Below are 25,735 nucleotides of genomic sequence, written 5' to 3'. Positions count from 1 at the left end.
AATTATTTTATGAAAAAAAAAGAAGAGCGCGAAACTCTGATTATTTAATAAGTCGTTTCTTATTAAATTGCTAAGCAATTATATTACTCGACGATTCGATTAAATAATGTCAGAGCCTCGCGGGCGTGCGCGGGCTCTCTATCTTCGGTCGGATAATATACAAATAAACAAAAAATTAAAAAGAAAAAAGAACTAGGAACGTGTAGCGTCCAGCTCGGGTCGTAATTAGTAATCTTACTCACTTTCCAATGTACAAATTCAATTCTTTTCTTTCTTTTTTTTCATCCCTTCAAATCAAACGCAAATTAATTATCCGATTAATTCGCTCTAGCGCACAATACTTCCATACGATGCTGGAGTCTTGAGAATAATAAAAAAATTTTCTTTCGATAACACGCGAGAAATCGTATCCGGAGCCTCGGGTACGGGTAAGGATAAACGGATCGCAATCGATACTCGTGGTGCTCGAGTATTATGTATATCGATCGGATGCGCGCGAAATTACATTCGTAACGTAATTCGTGAAAGTAATAAAAACGAGTTTATAAGGCAGATTATACATGAGCACGTGTATCACGAGCTTGCTTGTAGCCGGTAATACATGTCATATATAATTGCTGGGCAGCGCGCGCATGTGTGGGTATATATATACACACTCATACATACAGACGCACACGCACACGCACGCACATACACACACTCACACAGACGCTTTATTAGGCTATGTATTATATAATATAAATAGTATTTATAAGCTCCGGGTATTTTTATGTTTCATACGAACGGGGGACAGCTAAACACTAAAATACAATTAATTTAATTAAAATATACTCGTCGTTTTTACGCGCACACGAGAGAGCGCGGAAGTCTTGAGCTTAATCATTCCATCGACCTGCATCATTATACAGAGTATCGAAAATCATAAGCGCCGTCGAAAAATCGTTAATCTATTATTTTTACTCGGTCATGTTGTCGAGTATCCAGTCGACGTAGGGCGCGAGCCTCGTGTAGACGCCCGGCACGCCGGGTATGGCGCACCTCTGGCGGCCGTAGCTGACGATGCCGTGCTGGATGGTCCGGTCGGCGCCGCGATAGGGTCCGCTCGCCTGGAGGGGTCCGCCGCTGTCGCCGCTGCAGGAGTCGCGACCCTCCTGGCCGCCGGCGCACAGCTGCCTCTCGGCGCTGATCTCCATGAAGGGCTGGTCCGAGTAGGCCTTGCGGCACCTGTCCGTGTCGACGATCGGCAGACTGACCTTGCGCAGGCGCGAGGTCGTGGTCGGGTAGGTGGCCTCGGTCGAGCCCCAGCCCGTGACCAGGGCCGTGGGGCCGAGGGCGCGCGAGCTCGCCTCGTCCAGCGGCAGACAGATCGGCCGGACGTTGGCCGGCTTGAAGCTCATCGAGCCGCGCACCCGCACGAGGGCGATGTCGTTCTGCCAGGTGACCTGCGAGTAGGCCGGATGCACGAGGCTCCACTCGATCTCGAGCTCGCGATACTTCTTGGCGCAGATGAGGGCCGAGTCGTTGCCGTAGCTCTCGCAGTCGATCTCGCTCGACAGGTCGTGCTCGCCGATCCGCACCCCGGCCAGTTTCAGATCTGTAACGATCGACAAATATCAAGATCGACGGATACAAAAAAAAAATATAGGCAGATATATCAGGGGTAAAAGACTCACTGGGCAGCTGAGCGACGCAGTGGGCCGCCGTGAGGATGTACTTGCGGCTGATGATGGTGCCGGCGCACTTGAAGGGCTCCGGATCCGCGGCCGAGCCGGACTTGTTACTGGACGAGTCGTTGTACTTGAGCAGGACCATCCAGGGAAACTCGAAGAGGCGAGTCTCGCTGCCGCCGTAGATTTTCGCGAGGGCCGGCGATCGGCCGCACAGCTCATGATCGAGCAGTCGCGCGTTCGGGTGCATGTGGCCTCTCGAGTTGGGCCGCTCCGCAGCTTTTGCCTGCTGTCCCGTGGCCGTGATCGAACTCGCGCCGTACTCGGGCATCTGTCGGCTTGGCTCCTCGTGGTACTCGGGCCTCGGCCTTGGCGTAGTCGACGTCGTCGCCGTCGTAGTTGTCGTTTTAGTCAACGTCGTCGTGGAGGTAGAGATCTCGTGGCTGTTGCCGGATTTCTCGCAGCAGACCATCGGCTCCATGCCTGCGCACTCGATGATTTTTCTCGTAACAAGCCACGATATAGTGACGCGTACTTGCGTTATCGCGCATTAGAATTGTATACATACCATCGAAGCCACAATTGAATTGTCGGAGCTCGGCGAGCACCCGCCTCGACGGGTGAATCATGAGCTTCCTCATGATCGAGCGGCAGTACTTGATGTTCTTGCAGACGCCCTCGTGGCCGCTGCGCGTTATGCAGGCGTCGCCGGGCGTGCCCAGTACCACGAGCAGGATGGCGAACAGCAGCAGTGAGGCATTATTTAGTCGCCGGGAATGCATATCCTCGATTGTGAAATCGATTCGATTCTGTGTATATTAATATAAGAGCGTTGTTTTCAACGCGCGGCGTCCTCACTGTGTGGTACTTGGATCAAAATTTTTCACTTCTATCTATTACGAACGAGACCGAACGCGATGCGCGGCCCAAATTAACTGACACATCTTCTCGCGATCTGTATACAATGGTATGCTATTGTTGTTGCCAATTTTCCTACACACATACGTAGCTCGCGTAGCTCCATCGGTGCTCCATTAGGTGAACGATCGAGCGTAACAATAAAGATTCCATCGACTATCCGACTCGATCGCTATTTTCCTCATTTAATAGGAACACAATTACTACAAAGCGAGCTTTGCGCGTCCGAAATTGAAATGCCGCCGAGTCACGTGGCTACGCATCGAGCCCCTCGCCAGCTGATTCGCGCGCTCGACGAAGAGAGCATGTGCCATCGCGCGTGCCTACTGTACTTATCATATATACACGCTGTATAACAGCGAAACGCGCAACATTACGAGTAAGATAGTGTGGTACACAGTGTTATTGCACTATGACATAAAAGTCATCGATTTATTAAGTTATAAGGAATACCGATATTTACGTGGCCCGCTTGCACAATGTCGTACTTGACGAGGACCTTTAATCGTGCCGTGCAACTTAAAACAATGACGACGAAAGCTGCTGTGCCCTGGACGCATTTGCAGAGGGTGCGAGTGCTCTACAAGATGGTGCTGAGGCTGCATCGCGGCCTACCCGACGAAATACGAGAACTCGGCGACGTCTACGTCAAGGACGAGTTTCGACGACACAAAGACTGCGGTCCCACCGAGGCCAATGTTTTTCTCAACGAATGGGCGGTAAGACATCCAAGTTTTCTGCTCGCTTTGCTTCCCTCGTCGTCTGCTACCCAATGCTTACACAATTACATTATCAAGCACCGTGCGTTTACTCGTGCGATGATGATACATTTTTTGGCATTACGCTCAACAAAACATTTTTGATCGCTCGACAGGATTACGCAATAAATTTGTCGGAGCAGCTCGGTTTGAGGGGCCCGAAGACCGCCAAGCCGCTGGGCCAGGTTCTGGACGAGACGCTCATCGACAAAATGCGAGACGAGCAAGTTCACCAGTTGTACGAGCTCATGTTGGCAGCGAGAAATGAAAAAATAACTGACATTAAAGACAGCGACAACAAGAGTTGATGTGAACGGAATCCAATTAAGAGACAGGCGCCTCCGGCATTACAACTTCTTGTGCAGTCTTGTAAAATAATTAGAATTAAGAATTTTACTCATAGGTAGCGATTTTTTAACGAGTGAATTTCAATACCGTTGATTGATGTGACAGAATGCAGACAGCTGATGTGAATTATTCATTATTATGAAAGTGCAATTAAACAAAGTGCTGCCATCTGTTAAACTTTTTCTTCTCCTCAATTATTGTTAATGGCAATGAACATGCTATCTTTTTCTCAAGCATCGCTAGTCATATTACCAACATCTGTACAGATTATCAGTTTCTTTTTACTGTAACATCAAAGTGTTGTTCATTTAATTCTCTGCTGTTGATTAAATCATTTCAATTATTTGAGAGAAAACTAACATTTTTAATTATAAAATAAATGTATTAAATCTTAATATCAATTATATTTTTGGTACTTATTGATTTATTTTGTAAGCCAATTAGATAAAAAAAAGGCACAAAAGTCATAATTTTTAGCAACATAACCTGAGGAATTATTTGGTTGAAAACTTGCTTGTTGCACTTTTAAATTTGTGAAAATAAATTGGATTAAGTAGTACTTTATATAATTTGTTTAATATTTTTGAAAATGAAAGCTTGGAAAGAATCAGCTTGTCTAATACTAGCAGCTCAAAAAGGATTAAATGTCAAAAGCTCTGTAAGTTCTTGGAACATAAATTTAAAAAATACTTAAATTTCTAAATATTTGACAAATGCTTTTTTATTATTCAGTTTAACTACAGTTTGCTGTTACTTAAAAGACATCCAAATACAAAATTTCCTGGAAGTTACGTATATCCTGGAGGATTAATAGAACCCGCGGATGGTCATTTAAAATGGCAGAAACTTTTTGAGAATCAAGGTTGTAACAAAAGTAGTTTTGATTCACTGTTTACAAATTCTACAAAAAAATTAGAAATTTTTCGGGAAGTCAAACACGAATTACCTAGACAAATTTCCCTGAGGATTAGTGCAATACGAGAAACATTTGAAGAATGTGGGGTGCTAATATGTAAAAAACCATCAGATCACTGTGAGCTCCCAATCCAACCATGTGACTTACAAAGTTAGTTAAATAATTCAACTATGTACAAAAGTTTTGCAAGTTTTGTATTTACTTGCTTTGATCTTTTTTAGTTCCAAAAGAGGAATTGAATTTTTGGCAGAAGAAAGTTCATAATGATGCCAATGAATTTTTCAACATGTGCGAAAATTTCAAATGTCATCCAAATTTATGGGCTCTCCAAGAATGGAGCAATTGGCTTACTCCAACGTTTTTTCAAGCTCGTTTTGATGCAGTATTTTTTTTTACAATGTTATCCAAAATTCCAGATAGTAATCTTGATTATGTAGAAATGCAAGAACTTCTTGTAAGTATTTAATTATTTATTTAAAGTTAAAAAACAGAATTGAAATTAAATAATGAGCCCACAGTGGATTGAGCCAAAAGAAATGATGGAAAATCCCCTTATATGGAGTGCTTTACCACCTCCTCAACAGTACACAGCTATTGAAATGTCAAAATATAAAAATTCAAACGAATTATTGAACGCAATGGAGCTTAAATCCAAGAGAGAAATTAAACGAAATTTACCTGTAAGTAATCAATAAAACAATGTTGAAAGACATTTTTGCTTACTACTATTAATATTGATTTTCAAACTTTGTAAGATGAGTGTTATACTAAAAAATGGATCAGTACATTTACTACCAGGAGATTCCATGTATCCAGATAATATAGATCCTTGTAAAAAAGAAGTTATTGATAAAACAAACCTGACCATTGAACAATTCCGAAATGAAGCTCAAAAAATTCATAGATTGGAAATATTCGACAGTCCAGATATAAAAAATAATTTATTGAGTAAATTTTAGAAAAATCGAACGATAATAAAATTTTTTTATCAAATTCAAAAGGTTCTTATTTTACCCATAATTGTTTTTGTCAGTTTTGATTTTTGAACTTCGAACAAATGCATTGCGTCACCGACTAGTTCGCGGTTAGCGACTGCGTCACAATATTGCAAATGAAGAATTCTGCGCATAACGGCATAAAACATAAGCTACTCCGCTGGCAAGTAAGCCGTCTGCCGGTCTCGCACTTGTCTCCGCGAAATCAATAATGAAACACAAACTACTCGCAGTCTCTTGATGTTTGCTTGCCTCTAAAATACAGTGATCGTGTTCACACATTTCTTATTTTACAATCGGTAGCAGGCTATACACCGCGGCATTAGCAGTGAGAGCCAAAAACCGTCTGCGAACGCTTTCTCACTTCATATTTTTCGTCAACACAGTCTCTTCTTTTACATCGTGTGCAGACAGTTTTGATAAATAAACGCGGAATGTCGATCTTGGATGAAAGGTAATCATTTTTATTAATAAAATTACGCCTTCAAATTGGAATTGAAGTGAGTTTGACATTGTCTTCGGTTTTTTTGACAGGTTGACGGATGAGATCGAGGCGTTACAAGCTATCCTATTAGACGATGAACTACGAATCGTCGAGAATGACAGGTGAGGGGCACGTTACATTTTCTAAAGTTCTCCCAGCGTATTTACATGCACGGTCATGATAAACATTTAGCATCAGTAATGTTCATTTTATTTTTTTTTTAGGGGTGAACCCGAAGTAGTTGAAGCACTAGTATTCCCGTCAACTGGAGAAGACTCTGAATCTCAATATGTTTGTGTAAAATTAAATGTTACCCTTGTACCAAACTATCCTGATGCTAAACCTATTGTGAGTTTGAGAAATCCTAGGGGTTTAGACGAAGACACTGTTAAAAAAATTCAAAAAGATGTCGATGCCAAGTGTGAAGATTTTATAGGTCAACCTGTCATATTTGAGTTGATTGAGGTATGTTTGGATTCTCAAATCACAAAAAAAATTTGAAAAACAAAATGTTTCTATGATACAGGAATCAATTTTGTTAGGGCATAATAATGTTTTCGTTATCTTATAACTTTTATTATTTTTAGCTTGTAAGAGAGCATTTGACAACGAGTAATCTCCCAACGGGTCAATGTGCTGTATGTTTGTATGGTTTTCGCGATGGTGATAAATTTACAAAAACTGAATGTTACCACCACTTTCATTCACATTGTTTAGCTGCTCATGTGGTTGCTTCAGAAAAGTCTTACAACGAAGAGCAGGATAAGTTGCCATTGTGGCAAAAAGATGCTACTAATAAGTTTCAAGTATGAATAAATTACTTCATAAAAGTGATTATCTGTGACTAGACTGAAATTTAATTTTTGAAAATAATATTTTTAGGCTTTATGTGCAGTATGTCGTGAACCAATTAGCTGTGATGTTTCTAGTCTTATTAGTGCACCACCTCCTTTAGATGTTGAGGCTGCTACTGGTTTTGTACTGACTCAAGAGTTGCAAGAGATGCAGCGTCAAATGGCTGAACTTTATGTTTATCAACAAAGTCGTGGTGGTATTATTGATATTGAGGCAGAAGAATCAAAACTTCTCCTTACTACGGAAGATGATCCTGTTGATGAGCGGCCAACTCCTGCTAGTACCAGTGTAACTACAACCTCCAACAATTCAGCTACTGTGGTTAGCTATCAAAGTCACGTAGCAATCAATACTATTTTTCTTTCTCGTTATTGAATTTTGTTTATTTTTAACAGCAACCAAAGCAGCAACCACAACAGCAGCAGCATCATTCTCAAAATCATAACAACCATAATAGCAATTCTCGTCAAAATCATCATGGCCATCATCATGGACGCAATCATCATCGTGGACGGGGCAAGGGTCATGTACGTCGACACCTTGAGCGTATTCGTCAAGGCGACCAAACTTCCAGATGACAATTGGAGCTCAACTGTATTGTTATTATACACCAACTCACTAATATTTTTATTAGAGTGTATATCATTGCTCTATCTAATCTCTTCATCCACTTCTCTATTTCAAGCAATTTTAACTTAAGCAATCGAGCATCTGCATTATCACACTCAAAATCGTTGCTTAGGAATTCATTATAGGTATTACTTTTCAGCAGCATTAAATGCGTCACGGTGTATAATATGGAAAGTGTTGATATTACTTATTATTATTGCTATTTTTGCAATTATAATTATTATCCATTCATTTTTAATTATAATATTAAACAGTGGTGCTATTTTTTTCCAACAAAAGTAGCTGATGTGAGTTGACCCATATACTGGACTCATAGTTTTTCAATTTCCTGAGATTATCATTTTAAAACTAACTCAATCAGTTTGATAACCTACCTGCTGGTCGCATGCAAATATATGATATTATCAAATATTCGGTAGTGTATTGAATACCACTCCTGTGGCTCATTTGTTGTACAAAATGGGAGAAAAACTTACACTTTTTGTACACTTTTTACACATAACGATGAAAATCAGTCTATTCAAATAAAATGATTCATGATATATCATCATTTTTACACCTGCTGGAAAAGATGTGTTTTACAATAGTTCATTTTAAAACAAACATCACATATAAGTTTGTTTTAACTGCTTTTTTATTCATTGCATAATGAATGACATCACTGATGAAGCAGTTAATGTTGGTTTTTCAGAGAAATGAATGTTTTCTCTTGAGTTTATATTATTCAAGCTATGCTGTGATATACTTATCTGTCCTTTTCAAAAAATATTATATATTTATTATTTAGTATAATCACTTTATCAAATTCATAACATGAATTTGATTTGTAAATTTAGGTTCTTCTTGTATAATTTTTTTTAGTTATAATTTTCTCACAGACCATATGAGCTTGTTAGGTTTAGAAAATGGAAATAGACGATTAAATGAAATTTGTAGTTAATGTATATTGCTCCAAGGCACTGCCATATTATATACCGTACCATGAATGTTGCCAAAATTAGGAAAAAATTTCAGTTAAATACATTTTTAAGCTATACATGTTGCTTGAAACATGGAAAAATTAAACTAAATATAAAATATTACTCATCATTAGTAACAGAATTTAATCTCATGTAGAAAAAAATGAAATTTTTAAGAAGTAATGAACTCTCAGTACTAAACTTGATCTATAATACAAAAATGAATTTATTATATTTAATTTAAATTGATACAAAACCTTGTCAATTATTTGTAAATACGCATTATTTATTTTAATTTACGTCATTAAAATTTTAGGTATGCAAAGATGTGCTTTATTTCTTTAAGTATTAAGATTAAGAATCGATGGGATATTTGATATCCTGGAATTTGTAATTTTTTTTACAACACAACAATTTATTGTAACTAAATTGTTATACAGAAAATGTTTCATATGCTACATTTGTATGGCACAAAAGTTATAAAAAAGAATTGATGCAGTTGACATATGTTTTATACTTGCCACGTAATGAAAGCCATTATAACAGTTAACAATATATCTTGTAAGTTAATACTGTTAATCTAATCAATAATCTTCATTGTACTCAAATTTTAAATTAAATAAACGTGAAATATCGCACAATAGTTGGCCGCTTATTTGACTATTCACTTATACAAATAAAAATTGTACAATCTTATTCTTATTTTACACTGTGTAAAAGTTTTGGTAAAATTGGCATATGAGTTATACTGTAAGGTAATTCGTCAATACGAAGATTTGGCCGCTTTTGACACGATTCATTTATAGATCAACAGAATATAAAAAAACAGATGGGTCAACTAGAAAGATCTCTTTGAGGAACACAGGTTGGGGGAAGTTTTGACACCGTACACCATGCCAGGGGTAATTTCTACTTTGCTACTTGTCAAGTTTCAATTCATCCCCTCGCGATCGTTAAAACTCGATCGGCTTTAACGTTGCGTCGACCTTAACAAAGTTTCTTGATTTCCATCTTACAAGAGAGCGTCGCGCTTCAAGTCACCGGAGTCAAGGCGGGCTCGAGTTTCAGTCGCAACTTGTCGAGGCTGCTATTCACCGGCTGCCAGAAGTCTTTGCTACGGTCCAGCAGCTCATTGATGGTGCCGAGCAGCTGAGGATCGAGTGGCTTCGGCGACGGCATTGGCACGAAGGGAAAATGCACGAGGTTGCTGCCGTTGTCGACGTAGCCCTCGTCGATGCTCGACTCTTCGGACGAGGCCAAACATTTCGGGTTTTGCTCTTTCGATTCCTGCATGGGCCAAAGTTTGTATTTATTATCAAAAGAATCGCAGAGCCAAAGCCGAAGATAAATAAACACGTACCTGTCGAGAAAGGGAACGAGCTCGTTGACGCGGTGGCTGGGCCGCGAGCAACAATTGCCGAAGAGCAGAGGCTCGTCTGCGCTCCTGTCGGAGTCTCTTGAAGAGCGACGCATTGGCCGAGTAGGAGAGCGACCTGAGCCGACGACTATCGTCGCAAGCACCCTGCAGCCGAGTCAGCTTGTGCTCCAAGTCGGCGTTGCGACTCCTCAGCAGTCTGTGCTGGGCTATCATCTTGGTCAGCTGGGCCTGGAGCTGCTCGATGGCCCCCTGCACCTGTTCCTTGTCCTGCTGAGCGGCCAGCAAGGCGCCCTGAGCCACCGCGGCCTCGGAGCGCGACGTCTCGAGCTGCAGTCGGAGCTCGCGCACCTCCTCGGACAGTTGGACCCTCGCGGCTTGGGAGCTTCTCCAGCGCTCCTCGGCCGCGCTCGTGAGCTTGCGCTGCTCGGACAGCGAGGCCTCGCTCGAGACACGCTCGACCTCGAGGCCGGTGAGCCGCTGTTCCAGGGCCCGCAGCTCGGCTCGGCCCTCCTCGAGCTCCTCCTCGGACCTCTGGAGGCGCGCCGAGAGCTCCGCGTGGAGCAGCGGCGGAATCGAGGTCGCCGTCTTCGGGGCGCAGCTGCAGCAGCTGTACTTCCTCGTCTTGAGCTGGTCGATCTCGGCCTGCAGCTGGTCCTTCTCGGCGCGGTGCTTCTGCATCACGACGAGATAGTCGTCGTTGAGCTGCTTCCACTTGGCCGTGACGTTGACCAGGGTCTGGTGCTTCTGCCTGAGCATGCTCTGATAGGTGTCGAGCTCGATCCGCAGACTGTTGGAGCGCGCCTGGGCCTCGTGCATCTGCGCCTGGTACCACTTGGTCGAGTTCTCGGCGGCGGCGAGCTTGCACTCGGCGTCCTTGGCCAAGTTGCGCAGCCTCTGGCGCTCCTGCAGCGAGTCCTGGGCCTGCACGTGGAGCTCGCTTATCTTGGCCTTGAGGCCCCGATTGGCGGCGCTTTTGGCGTCCAGCTCGAGCCGGCACGAGGCCAGCTCCACGCCGAGGCGCTCGTTTTCCAGCTCGAGGCTGCGCAGCTTTTGCATAACGTCGCAGTTGTCGCCGCCGGCGTTGATCTCGAGGCTCGACGCGGCTTCGTCGTGCTGCAGCCTGAACTCCTCCATCCAGGATTGCAGCGAGTCCGTCGAGACGATCGAGTCCAGATCGGCCTTCGACGAGTCCGACGCGTGTCCGAGGATGGGCTCCATGACGCGTGGATCGAATCGCCAATTATCCAGCTGGTTTTGTAAATCTGCATTTGTTTTACAAACAATTTAAAATTTTCGAATCCAAGCCAATTGAACCGGCATTTATATGAAAATCACACATGCTTCTACGACGCGACAAAATAAGTTGTTTTTCACTGTAATAAAACCACCTGTAGTCACCTGTAGTGTTGCGAATTGCAGTCACTTAGAAGCAGGAGCAATAGCAGCAGGAACGAGGCGAGGAGGGCATTTTTTTCGCTCAAATTGTCCTCCCACGAGCGCAGTAGTAGTATGACAGCTCCGCGTCGGTCTTGTCATGATCACTGCAGCAGCGAAGCGGGCAATAGCTCCGACCTTCTGGGTATAAGCGGCGATGCGACGTCGAGCGAGAGCAGCAGCAGCTCGGCGTGCCTCGATGCATGGCTGCAGTGGTATAACAGCGAAATAAATTTAAACAAAGTGAAAAAGTTGGCTTCGACCGAACGTATTGCACGATACCGTATAGGTATATATTTATATTGGCACGGTGGCTCGTGCCAGCCAGTTGACGCGAGCTCGCGCGCGTGTCTGTGCGCCCGACAAGGATAGCCGCGTACTCTATCTACATGACATTATACATTTGCACAGAAGCACGAGCATTTGAGCGTAGGCGATCAATGACGTCTCTGTTTTGTATCTCTCTCTCTCGAGTCTGCGTAGCACGTTGTCGTGCGGTGGGGTTGACGCAACTGTGCAGCGCAGCAGCAGAGTCAGTGGTAAACAAACAGAGAATCGTACCTTTAAACGTCGATCTCGGAGTCTGCCCCCTCTTCACTGGCAACTTCATGCAGCGTAACGTCGTCTGCTGCAATGTTATCGTCGCGTGTGCGGCGGCGCTTGACAGGCACGCGATATAATAATACTGCATGCATGACTCGTCATCGGTAGGCAGATTCTCATTATACTCTACGGTGGCTCTTGGTACACCTGCTACCTAGGCAACTCTTGTCTGCCAATTGTTCATTGCCACAACAAAAAGGTCCGTGCCTCGTGCGGGCCTGTATTTAAGATCGCGGATTCGAGACAAGCTGCGAAATTTTCTACGTGGCCAAACGGATTGTGATATTTTATTAACGTTTGTGTCGTGTATACATAGAAAATCATGCCGGCGTCTCGGGCATTGACCAAGTCCAACAGCAGCGAGGAGATCGAGAACGTGCGCGTGGTCGTGCGGCTGAGGCCAGTCAGCGGCAAAGAGATCGACGAGCACTGTCAAAGCATCATCAAAATCGACACCCTCAACAATGTCATCACCGTGCGCAATCCGAACGCGACCCGCGAGGAGCCACCCAAGGTCTTCGTATTCGACGCCGTCTTTGACGCCGAGTCTACCCAGGTCGACATTTACAACGAGACTGCTAGGCCCATTGTCAACAAAGTCTTGCAGGGCTACAATGGAACGATATTCGCCTACGGCCAGACCGGAGCTGGCAAGACTTACACCATGACTGGTACGAAAACTTCGCCCCAACTCAGGGGTATAATACCCAACTCGTTTGCCCATATATTTGGCCACATTGCAAAGGCCGATGAGAATCAAAAGTTTCTCGTTAGGGCTACTTACTTGGAACTGTATAATGAAGAAATCAGAGATTTGCTGGGAAAAGATTTGCATCAAAAGTTAGATGTCAAAGAGAGACCCGACATTGGTGTTTATGTCAAAGATTTGAGTGGTTATGTTGTGAACAACGCAGATGATCTTGATCGGATTATGACAATCGGTAACAAAAACAGGGTCATTGGAGCAACTGCAATGAACTCTTGTAGTTCCAGATCCCATGCTATATTTACTATAACTGTTGAGTCTAGTAATATTGGAGAAGATGGTCAGCAACATGTGAAAATGGGTAAACTGCATCTGGTTGACCTGGCTGGGTCAGAAAGACAGAGCAAAGCTAAGACTAGTGGAATTAGGCTTAGAGAAGCGGCGAAAATCAATCTTTCTCTGTCTACTTTGGGAAATGTTATTTCAGCTCTGGTCGATGGTCAAAGCTCACATGTACCATATAGAAATTCTAAACTCACAAGATTGTTACAAGATTCCTTAGGTGGTAACTCAAAGACCCTTATGTGTGCTAATATAAGTCCTGCTGATATAAATTATGATGAAACCATCAGCACACTTAGGTATGCTAACAGAGCCAAAAATATTAAGAACCATGCTAGAGTAAATGAAGACCCTAAAGATGCTCTGTTAAGACAATTTCAAATTGAAATTGAACAGCTCAGAGAGCAATTAGAAACTAATGGTTGTGGTGTGTCAGAGTCAGATGAAGAATCAGACCAAGCTGAAGAAATTGATCCAGAAGAAGAAAACAAAAAAGCTGATAAACTACAAAAGATATTAGAAAAAGAAAATCCCAAAGATATAATGGAGTTAGAACAAACTCAGTCACAGAAAGCTCTATTACGCGAAAAAATACAAAACTTGCAAAAAAAGATACTTGTAGGAGGAGAAAATCTTTTAGAAAAAGCTGAAACTCAAGAGAACCTTTTAGCGGAATCGGCCAAGGAGCTGGAAGAGCGAAAGCGCAAAGAAGAAGAACTCAAGAAGGCCATTGAAGAAAAAGAAGCAGAGAGAATCGATATTGAAGAAAAGTACTCGTCGCTTCAAGAAGAAGCAGTAGGCAAATCCAAAAAATTAGTAAAAATCCATGCAATGCTGTTGTCCGTTAAAGCTGAGCTATCAGACCTGCAGCAAGAGCATCAGCGAGAAATGGAAGGCCTATTGGAAGGAGTCCGAAGTATCGGACGCGAACTACAACTTCAAGAGGTGATCTCACAAACTTACATTCCACCACAGTATCAAACGCTCATCGAGAGATACGTTCATTGGAACGAAGATATTGGCGAGTGGCAACTGAAATGTGTTGCTTACAGTGGAAACAATATGAGAAAGACTGAAAATAAATCAATACACGAAGAAAATAAAAATCCAGCCATTCCAATGATGTCTTACGCATTTCATTCATACTCGGAAGTGTAATATCTATTTTTCCAAGGGATTAATTCTAGTCAATCGCATTAAACTATTCCGTCATATTCAGTATTATTTGAATTGCTACTGTTTTACGCTTATTAATTAATGTAATATATTTTAGTGTTTCAATAAAACGAAATTATGGTTTTTAAAATTGAGTAAACAAGCACATATTTGATTCATATCAACCTTGTTATTACGTCTTTATTTTTATCATATCACTTTATCAATTATCAAAGAATAACAAATCATTTTTAAAAAGGTCATTTATGTCCTTCTTTGTTTTATTTTGTAGTCAATAGAATTGAAAAACAATATATATCAAAATTCTCATTGATTTGATCACTAAAATGTACTCTTATCGATTCGTTTTAATAATATAATATCAACCTTACAAAGATTTCTCGCACTTTTTACATCAACGCTGGAACGCTGGAACGCTGGAAGTCTACAACTTTATTAATGGTATTCCAATGATCTCATAAGTTAACATGCACTTCGTCTTATTTGTCACTGACCATGATTATCTGATTTACACTAAAAAATTACTCATTTAGCAATCATTTACCAATTGCATTAAAAAATGTTTCATTCTTATTTTTTTTTTATACTTTTGAGGAAATACCGAAGACAATCTAAAAATGAAAATTTTTAAACATGTTATCCAAATTTTCATTGAATATTTTTCTGTAAATTTACGTCTTCGTTTTAATGTGTTTTAGACTTTTACATAACTGTTTTTAAAAATATAGGGTAATAATCATAAAAAAAATTTAGAAAATTTTCAATATTAGCCTGTCTTCGATATTTTACAAATCAGACATTCATACTTCATTTAATAGTTTTTTCATTAACTTTTGAACAATTTTACGTTTTCTCTAAATCAATACGACAAATTGAAAATGTACTATTTTATTGAGTTGATTAGAAATTCATGTACCCTAGGATTGCTTTCAACTGCATCAATGTCAATAGCCCGAATTGACGCTTGATACACACAAAAAAAGACTCACAAAAGCTGTATTTGAATTTAAACTTCATGAGTCATTGTGATGTGAGCAGTATATAAAAACTATAATTTTCTCGAACTTCATTTCATTCCGTTGTCCTTCATGCTATATAATAAGACTCAAATTTACAATTTCACAAATTGCTCGTAATGGTTTTTTTGAACGATAATTACATTTATATCAACAACTTTGAAATGAATTCGCATGTCATGAATTTTTCACACAGTTACTCCCGTTATTAAATTATTTTTCATCACTCAAACAACTACAAATATTCACTTTTCAATAAAAACTATTGATATATAAAAGGCATAAAAAGTTCCACTTCATACTTTTTGAGTATTTTTAAATCATGGTCAAATATATTTGTTTTTCAACACATTCGACTTTCTGATAAGAAAGTCTAGTGAAACTATAAAATTTTATTTCCATCTTATTTTAGCAAAACCACAAAACTGTATATAAGAATAAATTTGTCATTTGAATTAGAGAATAACAATAACTATGAAATTAGAATATTCTCAATAATTTCTTATTTTTAAAGATTCTCAAATCGGAAAGGATTATTATTAAACACGTGCTAAAACATTAAAATTATTGCTGCGTCAACGACTTTGAAGTACAAAATTGTTTCATATTTTCTTTTTTTTATTGAGGCGCAAAATTGCGGAAATTAGTTCGCAGTATAACAGGGGCTAAGTGCAAATAACAGTCTAAATGTAAAATCTGTCACACACATACATATATAATTTTTTACTCAACCATCATTGTGACCGCATAATGTAAGTCAAGAACTTACGGTAAAAAATAAAATAGAACTTTTTAATTTATCATCTCACTGATATTTGTAGATTAATTTATTTTCAAAATCCTTTCTTTCATCTTGCACGCGCGCATACACGCATTCATCATCACCATAGTCTTATAAGCTGTGTCATCAGTTTTATTTTTCATCATAACTATATAATCAGCATTGTAATCAAGTATCAATTTGGCAGGCTCTCGGCCCAAAGCACCTGTAAATAACAAGGCGGACAGTTTGTAGTGACAAATATGACTGTGAAGACACTACGAAGTCATCATGAGATGAGCCAGCATGGCTTGGTTACACGCAGACATAGAAGGCGGACCTTTTAGCGAATCATTTATATCTCTTCGGAAATTTGAGAGATTTTGCGTGAATCTAGAAAAAAATAGATAATTATGAAAAATTGTATATTGTATTAACACGTTTCGAAAGTTGAGATTTGGTTTACCTGTCTCTATTTTTAGTTAGTAAATTTCTTTCGATACCATCCATAAGATTTTCAAACCATTGAGCCATAGAAGCCTGCTTGTCTACCGATTGACTTCTGATTATATTTTCTCTTAACTGATTAAAATACTAGAAAAAAATTTTTCCAAGTTAATTTAGAAACTTGATAAAATTGAAAACTATCAAGACTTACTTCTTCGTTCAGGAGTATAAGACCCAATAAGGGTCGAGACATACTCCATTGATTTCGACAATCTTCAAACATTATCACATTTAACAGAGTACTTAATATTTGTTGTAGAATTTCAGGACGCTGCTTTAAAACTTGTAAAAATAAGTCCCCACCACTCTGTGTAACAGAATTTTTTTTACCACTATACATTCCTGCTGTAATGTTAGTAAAAAAATAGAATAAATGAATAGTTCAATTTCAGAATTATCAATTATTGTATGAACATTGACCTACCTTTTTGATAAAGTTGTTTAAATAAGTAGGTAACGATATGGTCTAGAGTTATACAACAACCATTACAGATCATAGTATCTGAAATTAAAAATCAAATAAGTATAATCATCTTCGAAGAAGATAAATTATTGAATAATTGTTCAATTTTTACATGCATGTATTTTCTTTAGGATTTGATACATTTAAAGGAAGCTAAGTATGATTTTATGACAAAACTATGACTAAGCCATGCAATAAAAAATGAACAAAATAAGTATACTCATAATGAGGTATTAGTATAGGCCAATTGTGCGGCTGAGAGCCAAGATCCTCCATACGCTTATTGAACCTTTTTCTGTACTTATTTATTTTATTTTTTTTATAATAAAACAATTTAATATGCGTGTAACATCTATTTGTGCATTAGAATTGTATTGAACTTTAATGAATAAAACTAAGTTCATGGAACAGCAATAAAAATTGTGAATTAATAAATTAATTAGACTTTACATGCAAGAGACAAATAATTTCACCTTTTTGTTATTGAGTTATAAAATAATTCTTTGCTACTAATACGAATGTTGAAAATATCAAATATTTTTTCAAAACCAATGCATAGAAGGTATATTTGTGAGTTAGCCAATTCAAAAAGTGAATTAACTGTAGCTGTAGTATAATTAAAATAATTTACAAATGATATATGATGAATCTAAAATTATGAATTGATCTATTCAAAATGTATCAACATGAATGATGTAATAAAAAATTGCAAGCACTTTCTAGAGGCTGTAATACACACGACAATTAATAAAAAAATATCGACAATGTATGGCCGACAATGTAAATGATAAATCATTTTATTATGTGGGAATCTTTTCGTCAACCGCACAGACCTGTATAGGAGTCTTTAAGCGCACCTAGTGCTGTAAGGCCTTCACTAATGCTGGAGAGAATATACAGGAAAACCTGAGGTTCAAGGGTTGATAAAAATGTCATATGATCTTGTGCCAAACATTCTAACAACCCATAGTACGTCACCGAAAGTTTTGGATAATCCTATAACAAATTAAGATAATTATTACATGTTATAAATATTTTTGAAATCTCGTGTATCTGTGTGATAATTAATGAGGTTTTTTAATTAATATTCTCTCTAATACTTACTAATAAATCGCTCTGAGATATGCTCAGCAATAGTTTAACAAACGTATTAAGAGCATTATCCAATGCTTCATCTCCATAAAGTCTGAAGACCCCAAAATTTACATAGCTACCACAAAGAGCTGCTTTAAGCATTCTAAAACATATACTTATACCCTTCAGTTTTAGCGGGTAAATTTGATCCTTAGAAACTTCTATTTGAAGAATGCGATTTCCGTAGCTGCTTATAACTTTACTCGCTTCGCGAAATAGCAATATACCGTTTGGAGACGATACGTCGAATTGTAGGCGTTGACTACGATTTTGAACAAGTTCAGCAAATAATTTCAACACTGGTGTGGTAACCTGAGGTTCAAAGTGCCAAAGTTCAATGGCATGCAGTAAAATTGGAGTGTAATTGGGATATATCCAATCAAACAGCATCATGTAAGATGTTTTAGTATTAAACGCATATGCTAAGCCTCGAAGATCTCTTGCTAGACCAATTAAAGCCTTTTTAGCTTCTTCAGCTGCAAACAAGGGAGTATCAGCAGCTCTCATTAGCTGTCCCAGGCTTTCCAAAGCAGCTGAGAATAGATATTTTTAAATAACGTGTTTTAAACTTTTTAAATTTTTTCATTAATTACAAGTTATATGTATACCTGTAAGAGGAAGCATGAAGGTATGAAATCTTTCCTCGTCTTCTCCTAAATCAACCATTAACAATCTACCAAGAGATGTGTAAAACATGGACCTACAACGCATTTCTGTCACGGCGACACTATTACCCAAAAATGGAAAATGTTCGCTCTGTTGGAAAAGACAAGAATTAATTTTTTTCTTACTTAAAATATTTTCATATTTATATACTTGGGTGTACATACCGTATGATTATTCAAAACGAACTGAATTTCTTCCAATTTAACAAGCTTCCTCACGCAAGTATAACCAACTGATAAATCATTTAGTAGTTGCAGTGTTTTAGAAATTATTTGCTCACTTCTTCCCCAATACTTCAAGTTAGTTATTCTGCACAAAAATGAAAAATAGTTAAATTTGTTTAAATTGGTTCATTAAATAATGATATTCTTACATTTTTCTTATAAATACACTCAAAACCATGGCTTCATCGCTCAAACCCAAAACATCAGATAATCGTCTATAAACTTTAGAATTTTTCTGAACACCATCCCCTACATAAATCTTCCGAAATTGTTCAAAAAAACTCAACATAGCAAGTTCGAGCTTTTCACAACCTCCTTGAGACAATCTAGAATCAGTGAGATTCATCAACTGAAGAACTCTGCAAACTAATTCTCCATCCATAGTATCGTGTTCTTCATTGGTATTAAAAGACACTCTACCGCCAATGGCACTACCTATTTTGACAAAAAAAAAACACGTTTAAGTTTTTTTATATATGGTTTAAAATTAAAATTTAATAAAGAATGCATACCAATGATGTAAACAAGCCAAGTAAGTTGTCCCTCTTGTATCAAAACATCTACTTGCTGAGCATTATTTTGAGACATCAATTCTTGATATATTCTTGCAGCTTGATCAAATAATTGTACTAAAAGAGTACATGTTTTTTGATACTCGCATCTACCGATAACTGAAAGTTGTTCCAATTGTTGCTGAACCATACCAAGATCATCTAAGGGATCTTCAAGACCATCTCTCACTACTACAGACACTGATTCAAGTCTAGAAGTGATGTAAGCATTTGTCACCTCTGGGGTATAAGTTTCTAAAAGATGAGGTTCTGTAGCTTTAACATAAGGAACTGAAGCCACCATTCGTTGCCATAAACTCAACAGATAATGTACACTATTTGGTGCAAATTGCCACATTTGTAAACTTTGAACTGTAAATTTAGCTATTAATTGTATAGCTTCAGGATAATTTTCTATCATAACCAGTTCACCTAGATAAAATTAAAAATAACATAATCATTTCACATCAGTTACTTACATAATAAAAGTTAAAAAAGCTACTTACCCAACTGATAATTGCTTTTCAATCGAGCTAGAAGTCTGCAAAACTCATGGTAATTTCCAGGGTCACTGAGGCCTTGAGGATTTTGTAGGGTATGTTTTACACCATTGACCAAGTGTGTTAAAAATTTTGCCCGCTCTGAGTTAGAAAATAAGCTACGTCGAACCGACGCAATTTGAACTAAACAAGAGAGAGCAAGTGACGACAAGCTGTTTGGTAATGTGTGATACAGATCGAAAAACAGCTTAAGGGTTGCAAAATCTAAAAATGCGGGTCTCCAACTTGTTGGTATTTGTACTGTGCAAAGATCATCAGAACTTTCATCAGTTGATGTACCAATAAAATCAAAAGTTAAACAGTTTTGTGAGAGTCTTAACAACTGGGTCATCAATCCATGCTAAAATTAAGCATTTTGAAGAATAGTTTAAATTGTATGAGATGCTTTATATTATACGAAATATTTTTTTACCTGTGCTTCATCATTAAAATTCAAATTTTTGCAGTTTTCACGAGCAGTTCCTAGTAATGAACAAGATAGCCTAAATATTTCAAATAACTGGGTATCTCTGAAGCTGCTTGCTATTTTACGATGTTTTGTTAAGGATCGATTGGCATCAGCTTCCGATATTTGGTTCATTTCACAAGTGAGCTGGGAGAGTAATTGTACCCCGATCATGCAGTGCTCTACTGAACCCTGAAATAGAACAGAATAATATTGTAATAAAGTACTTTTGGTTATTTAATTTACAGTTAAGGTTACAAACTTGAAGGAACTTGGAAACATCGTTGACAACATTTCGAAAAACAAATTCATCTTTGTCCACATCAAACCAACCAAGTTTTGTTATTCTTGCAAAAAGGGTTACTAAGGCTTGAATTACAAAGCTAGGCAATTTTGGCTGAGTCGCTAAGTAGTTCAAAATATAATTTCCTAAAAAAAAAATTAATTAATAATTTTGTATTGAACAATTGTATTTCATGTTTCAAAATTGACATCATGTAATTTCATTTTAACAACTATGTACTTACTAATGTCAAGCCTCTGTTGTAAGCTCAAACCCTGAGCAGAACGTGAAACAAGTTTGGTAAGAGTAGTAGCAGCTAAGAGTTGTGCATATGCTGAATCCCTTCTATCAAGAAGCATTTGACATTTTGTTAGGGTATCTGGTGCATTCTGGAAATTAACCAGTGCTTTTTCTGCTTCTGCTCTATGAGCTGAATCTTGAGACTCATAGAGCTGTTTACACAGCATTTCCAATTGCCGTACCTCTTGTACAGGATCCATTTTTTGTACTTTTCAGGTTGGTCGATAACTCAAATAATTCTTCAAATGAACCTCATCAATTCAAGTGCATCAAGACTAGGTTTCTTGATTGAAAAAAATAATCAATTTACAGATTGTTCATCATTTGATATATTTTAAGTCAAATTACAAACATACCTTCTGTACAGCACTTTTAATTTTTTTCATGACGTAATTGAAACTTTCATTTCATTTTGATGATGCGTTGCACAAATACTCTCAATGTTCTAAGAATTTAAGCACTTTTATGCTTGATCTTGTGTGAAAATTTTTTTATTTAATTGCAAAAAATATTTCTCATCTAATTAATTTCCTGGAAATACAAAACAGAATCATGATGTGAGAGTTCTTACATTGAAATCAATAAAAAAAAATGTATCTCAACGCAAATGACACAAATAGTAATTTGTTGCGATCTTTCGAGTAAAACGCGTAATTTTACAAATTTTAAAGAGTACATTAACTCATCCAATTGATCTGATGAAACAACTATAAAGAGAAAGTAAATCGAATACACTTGTTTCAGAATTAACGCGATTGAAGGCTTGAAAATAACACAAAGTTTTCTGTATCAACGATTCTAAAAAAAGGACGAAGTAATTAATTTTAAGCGGGTAAAATCATTAGCCAAGTATACGTTTTAAAGTTATTCAACAGCCAGCTCCAAACACAAACGAGTCGTTCTTAATCCAGCAACCACCCCCAACGAGTACCAGCACGCACACGTACACATACACGAACGCAGCAACAACATTAGGACAAGCACTTGGTCGTACGAGAATGCAAAGAAGAAAAGAAATATAGATAAATTCTGTCGTAACAATGATAAAATGCACATACGCGCATATGCCAATAATCACAACAGAGAAAGACGAGTAAATAATGGTCCGTGCGCGACACAAATGTGTTTACCTGTTAAGATACACGCGTCATAGAATATTACCGTGTGTATATAACTGCTTATAGTTATAGTCCACCCCTTGTGCGAGTGCACACGCACACGTAGTTTTCGTATTCACGTATATATGTATATGTTTCTCACGTGCAAAAAGAAAGACGTCGCCGGATAATCTCATAGATGGAGGAAACGGAAAATTAGCGAGAGCGAACTGCGACAATGACAAAGAGGCAAAATAATTACCATAGATAGTTCGATTCCACGAGAGATCCACAACAAGACAGTCTCCTGGCTTCGATGCGTTTGACAAAAGCGACCACTACGGTAAATCTCTCGTCTCTCGCTCGCGTATACGTAATAATATAATCGAGCCTCAGCAGCGTCGTCGGCGTCTGCCTTCAAGCGAGGTTATGTAGCGACGTGAACTTTTTGCTGTGATGATCGGCTCACAGTCGTAGGTATATGATTTGGCACACCGCACAGCTCCCCGTGGCGAGAAGCACCAACAAAGCATCAGGCGACTTTTAGCAAAACTGCCTGCTATAATACTATAACACGCAAGCCTCCAGTAGTAAACATTAAAAGCCGCGTTATCTTGGGACCCGTATAAACGAAGATAATCGAGCTTCGTCTCGCATGTGGACATTAATTCTAAGCTCCGAAAATGTTATGATTAGTCCCAATTTTTTTATTCTCAAGTAACATAAAATTCGAATGGTTTAGCGATTTTTTCAGACAATTTTTTGGAAAGTTTAACTAACAATTACGATTATCTCCTCATCTCGAGACTGAGATACATTTGATGCCATAATCGTATCGTTACTCCCCGAAGAACATTTAAAAAATGTTTATTACCTGCTTCATTTAATTTTAGCAACTTATTCAAATTTAACTGGGAAATAAATCCACTGATTTATTATATTCGGTCTGTGGAAAAATAAAATTTAAAAGAAATAAAAACACAATCGTGTGAATTTTCGAACAATTAGGACGCTGCTTATTAACACCATATTTTCAAATCCATAAACTCTTATTCAGCGAGCATATTATTCTTAGTTATCTGCAATCAATAATCAATCACATGAAAAGTGAAAATGCAGTTGACAACAGTTTTGTATGGTGAGAATCGTCTTCTGAAAAAGGCACTAATAATTGTTGTATAGTTTAGATAATAAAATTCTGTTATTTATAAGCATAAATTAGATGTGAGTGTAATTCTCCAGATAATAAAAATGTATTATGATGATACACTAATAGTGAAGATGAAATTTTGACGACGAAGAAAAAAAATTATTCAAAGAACCCGTGCTGAAAATGTTGTAAATCTATTTTTCAACGCATTTTAAATCGATAATAACTTTCAACTTGATTGCAAATTTTAATGAATGAAAATTCGTTATGAAAATCGGCACGGATCAATGAGCTTTGGCGTGAGCTAACAATTCATTAACGACAATGAATTCAAGAAAAAAATTATGAACGCAGGGATGAGTCACGGAGAACCTGAGAAGCCTCAAGGAGCGCAAAGACGTTTTGGAAGTAGCGCGAAGTGAAGTGTTCGAATGATAAAACTCGAAAACGAACTGATCGTCCAGATTGTTCTTAAACTTGGATAATGAAATATTTGGTAGTTAGTAGTTAGTAGTTAGTAGTTTTCGTTAGTAGTTAGTTAGTTTAGTAGTTAGCAGTTTTCGAGTGAAAATCGATCTTCCAAAAATTCTTATTTTTTCAAACAATATGATGAGATTATTATTAAATTTAAAATTGGATTATTGATCATTTTAATTATTAACATCCATGCACCTGAGGTTTATTGTTAAAATAAAATACAGCTCGGATATAATTGATTTTATTACAGAAGTTTATTTGGTATAAAACATGAATCGAAGCTTCTACGTGTTTTAAACAATACTTGGAAATATTTTAGAAAAAAGTACATTTTTGTATCAATCTAAAAAAAGAATATTTAAAAATTGAAGGAGTATTTAATTTAAAAAAAAGTAAAAAAAAATGTTTGATTGATTACTACTGAATAGAGCATGTTGGAGCAGCAAATGAAGCTGTAGCTACAGCTATACATTTCGTATAGGTAGCAAGACACGCAGTTAATACTGGCGAAGCAGCAGTCACTGACAATGGAACAGCACCAAAGGTGAAACCTGCTGCACCGAAGCAAGCCCCTGCCGCTGCTACACATCCAGCCATTAGCATTGAGCCAACAACTGGACCTCCGTTAGTTGATTGAATCAAAAGTATGATGAAAAAGACCAGCATTTTCTGTTTTTTATCCATGTTCAATCAATGAGCAATGTATTCCAAAACACCTGATGAACAAAAACGTTTTAACCCATTAACGACCAAAATGCTTGATTTTTTTGTTGGTTTTCGCAGCGATTTTTTTTGTAGTTTTAGACCTTAAAAAAATTTCGCAGGACCTATATCGATGTAAAATTTAATGCCCTTTCAGAAACTGAGCGCAAAATTTTGATTTTTTGCGTAATAAAAAAGTTATAGCTACTTAAACAAAAAAAAACGTAAAAATTTTTGCAAAAAATCGAGTTTTCGATTTTTTTTCGCCATGTTACCGGTAAGGAATCACGATATAAATATGATCAGGGGTGATCACGACTATCAAAGTATCTCAGAGAATTTTTATGGAATTTTCGAACCATTACTTCAAACAAAAAATAACTCATATTCATATAAAACATGACCCATTTTTACTCGAAAACTATTGAATTTAGAGAAAAAGTGCACAGAACGAAGATTTGAAAAGTGGTTCAAAAATTCCACAAAAAATCTCTGAGATACTTTGATAGTCGTGATCACCCCTGATCATATTTATATCGTGATTCCTTACCGGTAACATGGCGAAAAAAAATCGAAAACTCGATTTTTTGCAAAAATTTTTACGTTTTTTTTTGTTTAAGTAGCTATAACTTTTTTATTACGCAAAAAATCAAAATTTTGCGCTCAGTTTCTGAAAGGGCATTAAATTTTACATCGAAATAGGTCCCTGCGAAATTTTTTTAAGGTCTAAAACTACAAAAAAAATCGCAGCGAAAACCAACAAAAAAATCAAGCATTTTGGTCGTTAATGGGTTAAACATGAAATGGAGTGCACAAAAAGGTGTTCAAATTACAATCAATTAAATTTAATGTTTATTTACGGACAAATTTGGTGCAAGAACCTTACGTATTGTATAAATTATTGAACTTAAAAAAAAATGTCTCAATTTGTTGACGAACAAAAATATATTCACGTGATAATTGATAAAATTGCGTTGAAGTATCAATATCAATATCGAGTATGATCAAATTTTTGTTAATCGAATAAAATTAAATTTTAACTGTCTCAAAAAATGAACGAAATGTCATAAAAATAAATCTACATTACGACTAAATTTTTCATTTTGATTTTCACGCATGATTTTTGCATACTCATTTGGTGAGTAATTCACTCATAATATAATATATTAATACTTACAAAAAATTCGTAGACTTTTAGCAAACAAATGAAAATGGCTTCGATGAAAACAAG

At 37.7% G+C, this 25,735-nt stretch overlaps 7 protein-coding genes across 12 annotated transcripts; 4 read left to right on the top strand and 3 right to left on the bottom strand.

Annotated features, from left to right (window-relative positions):
• Positions 1–701: 701 nt before the first annotated feature.
• Positions 702–2,609, bottom strand: LOC106648913 (serine protease 7-like). 2 transcript variants are annotated; one of them, XM_014366075.2, is made up of 4 exons: positions 2,236–2,609; positions 1,674–2,150; positions 1,423–1,594; positions 702–1,335 (listed from the first exon to the last, which is right to left on the bottom strand). In XM_014366075.2, exons 1-4 carry the CDS (start codon positions 2,447–2,449, stop codon positions 957–959), a joined length of 1,242 nt encoding a protein of 413 aa, XP_014221561.1. In that variant the 5' UTR covers positions 2,450–2,609; the 3' UTR covers positions 702–956. The 2 variants fall into 2 exon arrangements, with proteins under 2 accessions (XP_014221561.1, XP_014221560.1); XM_014366074.2 differs by having other exon boundaries at positions 702–1,594.
• A 299-nt stretch (positions 2,610–2,908) lies between these two features.
• Positions 2,909–4,092, top strand: LOC106648917 (succinate dehydrogenase assembly factor 3, mitochondrial). Its single transcript, XM_014366082.2, has 2 exons — positions 2,909–3,304; positions 3,460–4,092. The coding sequence occupies exons 1-2, from the start codon at positions 3,065–3,067 to the stop codon at positions 3,649–3,651; spliced, it is 432 nt and encodes a 143-aa protein (XP_014221568.1). The 5' UTR covers positions 2,909–3,064; the 3' UTR covers positions 3,652–4,092.
• Positions 4,093–4,180: 88 nt separating this feature from the next.
• On the top strand, positions 4,181–5,600 carry LOC106648915 (nucleoside diphosphate-linked moiety X motif 19-like). Its single transcript, XM_014366079.2, has 5 exons — positions 4,181–4,349; positions 4,424–4,757; positions 4,829–5,061; positions 5,126–5,287; positions 5,363–5,600. The coding sequence occupies exons 1-5, from the start codon at positions 4,281–4,283 to the stop codon at positions 5,564–5,566; spliced, it is 1,002 nt and encodes a 333-aa protein (XP_014221565.1). The 5' UTR covers positions 4,181–4,280; the 3' UTR covers positions 5,567–5,600.
• A 97-nt stretch (positions 5,601–5,697) lies between these two features.
• Positions 5,698–9,173, top strand: LOC106648914 (E3 ubiquitin-protein ligase RNF25). The gene is made up of 6 exons (XM_014366077.1): positions 5,698–6,056; positions 6,137–6,208; positions 6,311–6,551; positions 6,674–6,892; positions 6,969–7,262; positions 7,337–9,173. The coding sequence occupies exons 1-6, from the start codon at positions 6,037–6,039 to the stop codon at positions 7,517–7,519; spliced, it is 1,029 nt and encodes a 342-aa protein (XP_014221563.1). The 5' UTR covers positions 5,698–6,036; the 3' UTR covers positions 7,520–9,173.
• Positions 7,561–11,981, bottom strand: LOC106648911 (early endosome antigen 1-like). Of its 2 annotated transcripts, XM_014366072.2 has the most exons (4): positions 11,904–11,981; positions 11,307–11,549; positions 9,891–11,170; positions 7,561–9,817 (listed from the first exon to the last, which is right to left on the bottom strand). In XM_014366072.2, the coding sequence occupies exons 3-4, from the start codon at positions 11,124–11,126 to the stop codon at positions 9,563–9,565; spliced, it is 1,491 nt and encodes a 496-aa protein (XP_014221558.1). In that variant the 5' UTR covers positions 11,127–11,170; positions 11,307–11,549; positions 11,904–11,981; the 3' UTR covers positions 7,561–9,562. The 2 variants fall into 2 exon arrangements, with proteins under 2 accessions (XP_014221558.1, XP_014221559.1); XM_014366073.2 differs by lacking the exon at positions 11,904–11,981 and having other exon boundaries at positions 11,297–11,888.
• A 265-nt stretch (positions 11,982–12,246) lies between these two features.
• Positions 12,247–14,760, top strand: LOC106648910 (kinesin-like protein KIF3A). Its single transcript, XM_014366071.2, has one exon. It carries the CDS (start codon positions 12,268–12,270, stop codon positions 14,149–14,151), a length of 1,884 nt encoding a protein of 627 aa, XP_014221557.1. The 5' UTR covers positions 12,247–12,267; the 3' UTR covers positions 14,152–14,760.
• A 1,025-nt stretch (positions 14,761–15,785) lies between these two features.
• LOC106648909 (exportin-7) lies at positions 15,786–22,673 on the bottom strand. Of its 4 annotated transcripts, none has more exons than XM_014366065.2 (16): positions 22,438–22,673; positions 21,435–21,609; positions 21,023–21,361; positions 20,758–20,924; positions 20,463–20,687; positions 19,997–20,390; positions 19,452–19,922; positions 19,089–19,374; positions 18,880–19,024; positions 18,658–18,805; positions 18,020–18,582; positions 17,749–17,911; positions 16,877–16,954; positions 16,604–16,797; positions 16,412–16,539; positions 15,786–16,338 (listed from the first exon to the last, which is right to left on the bottom strand). In XM_014366065.2, exons 3-16 carry the CDS (start codon positions 21,276–21,278, stop codon positions 16,224–16,226), a joined length of 3,333 nt encoding a protein of 1,110 aa, XP_014221551.1. In that variant the 5' UTR covers positions 21,279–21,361; positions 21,435–21,609; positions 22,438–22,673; the 3' UTR covers positions 15,786–16,223. The 4 variants fall into 4 exon arrangements, with proteins under 4 accessions (XP_014221551.1, XP_014221556.1, XP_014221555.1 ...); XM_014366070.2 differs by having other exon boundaries at positions 17,773–17,911; positions 22,438–22,671; XM_014366069.1 differs by lacking the exon at positions 22,438–22,673 and adding an exon at positions 22,209–22,226.
• Between the last annotated feature and the right edge of the window lie 3,062 nt (positions 22,674–25,735).

The sequence above is a fragment of the Trichogramma pretiosum genome, unplaced genomic scaffold, assembly GCF_000599845.2.
Source record: "Trichogramma pretiosum strain Unisexual culture from Peru unplaced genomic scaffold, Tpre_2.0 scaffold22, whole genome shotgun sequence".
NCBI lineage: Eukaryota > Metazoa > Arthropoda > Insecta > Hymenoptera > Trichogrammatidae > Trichogramma > Trichogramma pretiosum.
Note: the sequence above shows the minus strand (reverse complement) of the source record. Positions and strands in the feature narration are given on the sequence as shown.

What these genes read in the sequence shown, in the direction of transcription:
- LOC106648913 (XM_014366074.2), bottom strand. Translation starts at nt 2,449, where the DNA reads ATGCATTCCCGGCGACTAAATAATGCCTCACTGCTGCTGTTCGCCATC. An exon ending in ATTCAATTGTGGCTTCGATG is followed by an intron (nt 2,151 to 2,235) that starts GTATGTATACAA and finishes TCGAGTGCGCAG; the next exon opens with GCATGGAGCCGATGGTCTGC. An exon ending in CTGCGTCGCTCAGCTGCCCA is followed by an intron (nt 1,595 to 1,673) that starts GTGAGTCTTTTA and finishes CGATCGTTACAG; the next exon opens with ATCTGAAACTGGCCGGGGTG.
- LOC106648917 (XM_014366082.2), top strand. Translation starts at nt 3,065, where the DNA reads ATGTCGTACTTGACGAGGACCTTTAATCGTGCCGTGCAACTTAAAACA. An exon ending in TTTTTCTCAACGAATGGGCG is followed by an intron (nt 3,305 to 3,459) that starts GTAAGACATCCA and finishes ATCGCTCGACAG; the next exon opens with GATTACGCAATAAATTTGTC.
- LOC106648915 (XM_014366079.2), top strand. Translation starts at nt 4,281, where the DNA reads ATGAAAGCTTGGAAAGAATCAGCTTGTCTAATACTAGCAGCTCAAAAA. An exon ending in GATTAAATGTCAAAAGCTCT is followed by an intron (nt 4,350 to 4,423) that starts GTAAGTTCTTGG and finishes TTTATTATTCAG; the next exon opens with TTTAACTACAGTTTGCTGTT. An exon ending in CCAACCATGTGACTTACAAA is followed by an intron (nt 4,758 to 4,828) that starts GTTAGTTAAATA and finishes GATCTTTTTTAG; the next exon opens with TTCCAAAAGAGGAATTGAAT.
- LOC106648914 (XM_014366077.1), top strand. Translation starts at nt 6,037, where the DNA reads ATGTCGATCTTGGATGAAAG. An exon ending in CGAATCGTCGAGAATGACAG is followed by an intron (nt 6,209 to 6,310) that starts GTGAGGGGCACG and finishes TTTTTTTTTTAG; the next exon opens with GGGTGAACCCGAAGTAGTTG. An exon ending in ATGCTACTAATAAGTTTCAA is followed by an intron (nt 6,893 to 6,968) that starts GTATGAATAAAT and finishes TAATATTTTTAG; the next exon opens with GCTTTATGTGCAGTATGTCG.
- LOC106648911 (XM_014366072.2), bottom strand. Translation starts at nt 11,126, where the DNA reads ATGGAGCCCATCCTCGGACACGCGTCGGACTCGTCGAAGGCCGATCTG. An exon ending in CTCGTTCCCTTTCTCGACAG is followed by an intron (nt 9,818 to 9,890) that starts GTACGTGTTTAT and finishes TGGCCCATGCAG; the next exon opens with GAATCGAAAGAGCAAAACCC.
- LOC106648910 (XM_014366071.2), top strand. Translation starts at nt 12,268, where the DNA reads ATGCCGGCGTCTCGGGCATTGACCAAGTCCAACAGCAGCGAGGAGATC.
- LOC106648909 (XM_014366065.2), bottom strand. Translation starts at nt 21,278, where the DNA reads ATGGATCCTGTACAAGAGGTACGGCAATTGGAAATGCTGTGTAAACAG. An exon ending in GCTTAAAGACTCCTATACAG is followed by an intron (nt 16,955 to 17,748) that starts GTCTGTGCGGTT and finishes TTTTAATTTCAG; the next exon opens with ATACTATGATCTGTAATGGT. An exon ending in CTAACTAAAAATAGAGACAG is followed by an intron (nt 16,339 to 16,411) that starts GTAAACCAAATC and finishes ATTTTTTTCTAG; the next exon opens with ATTCACGCAAAATCTCTCAA.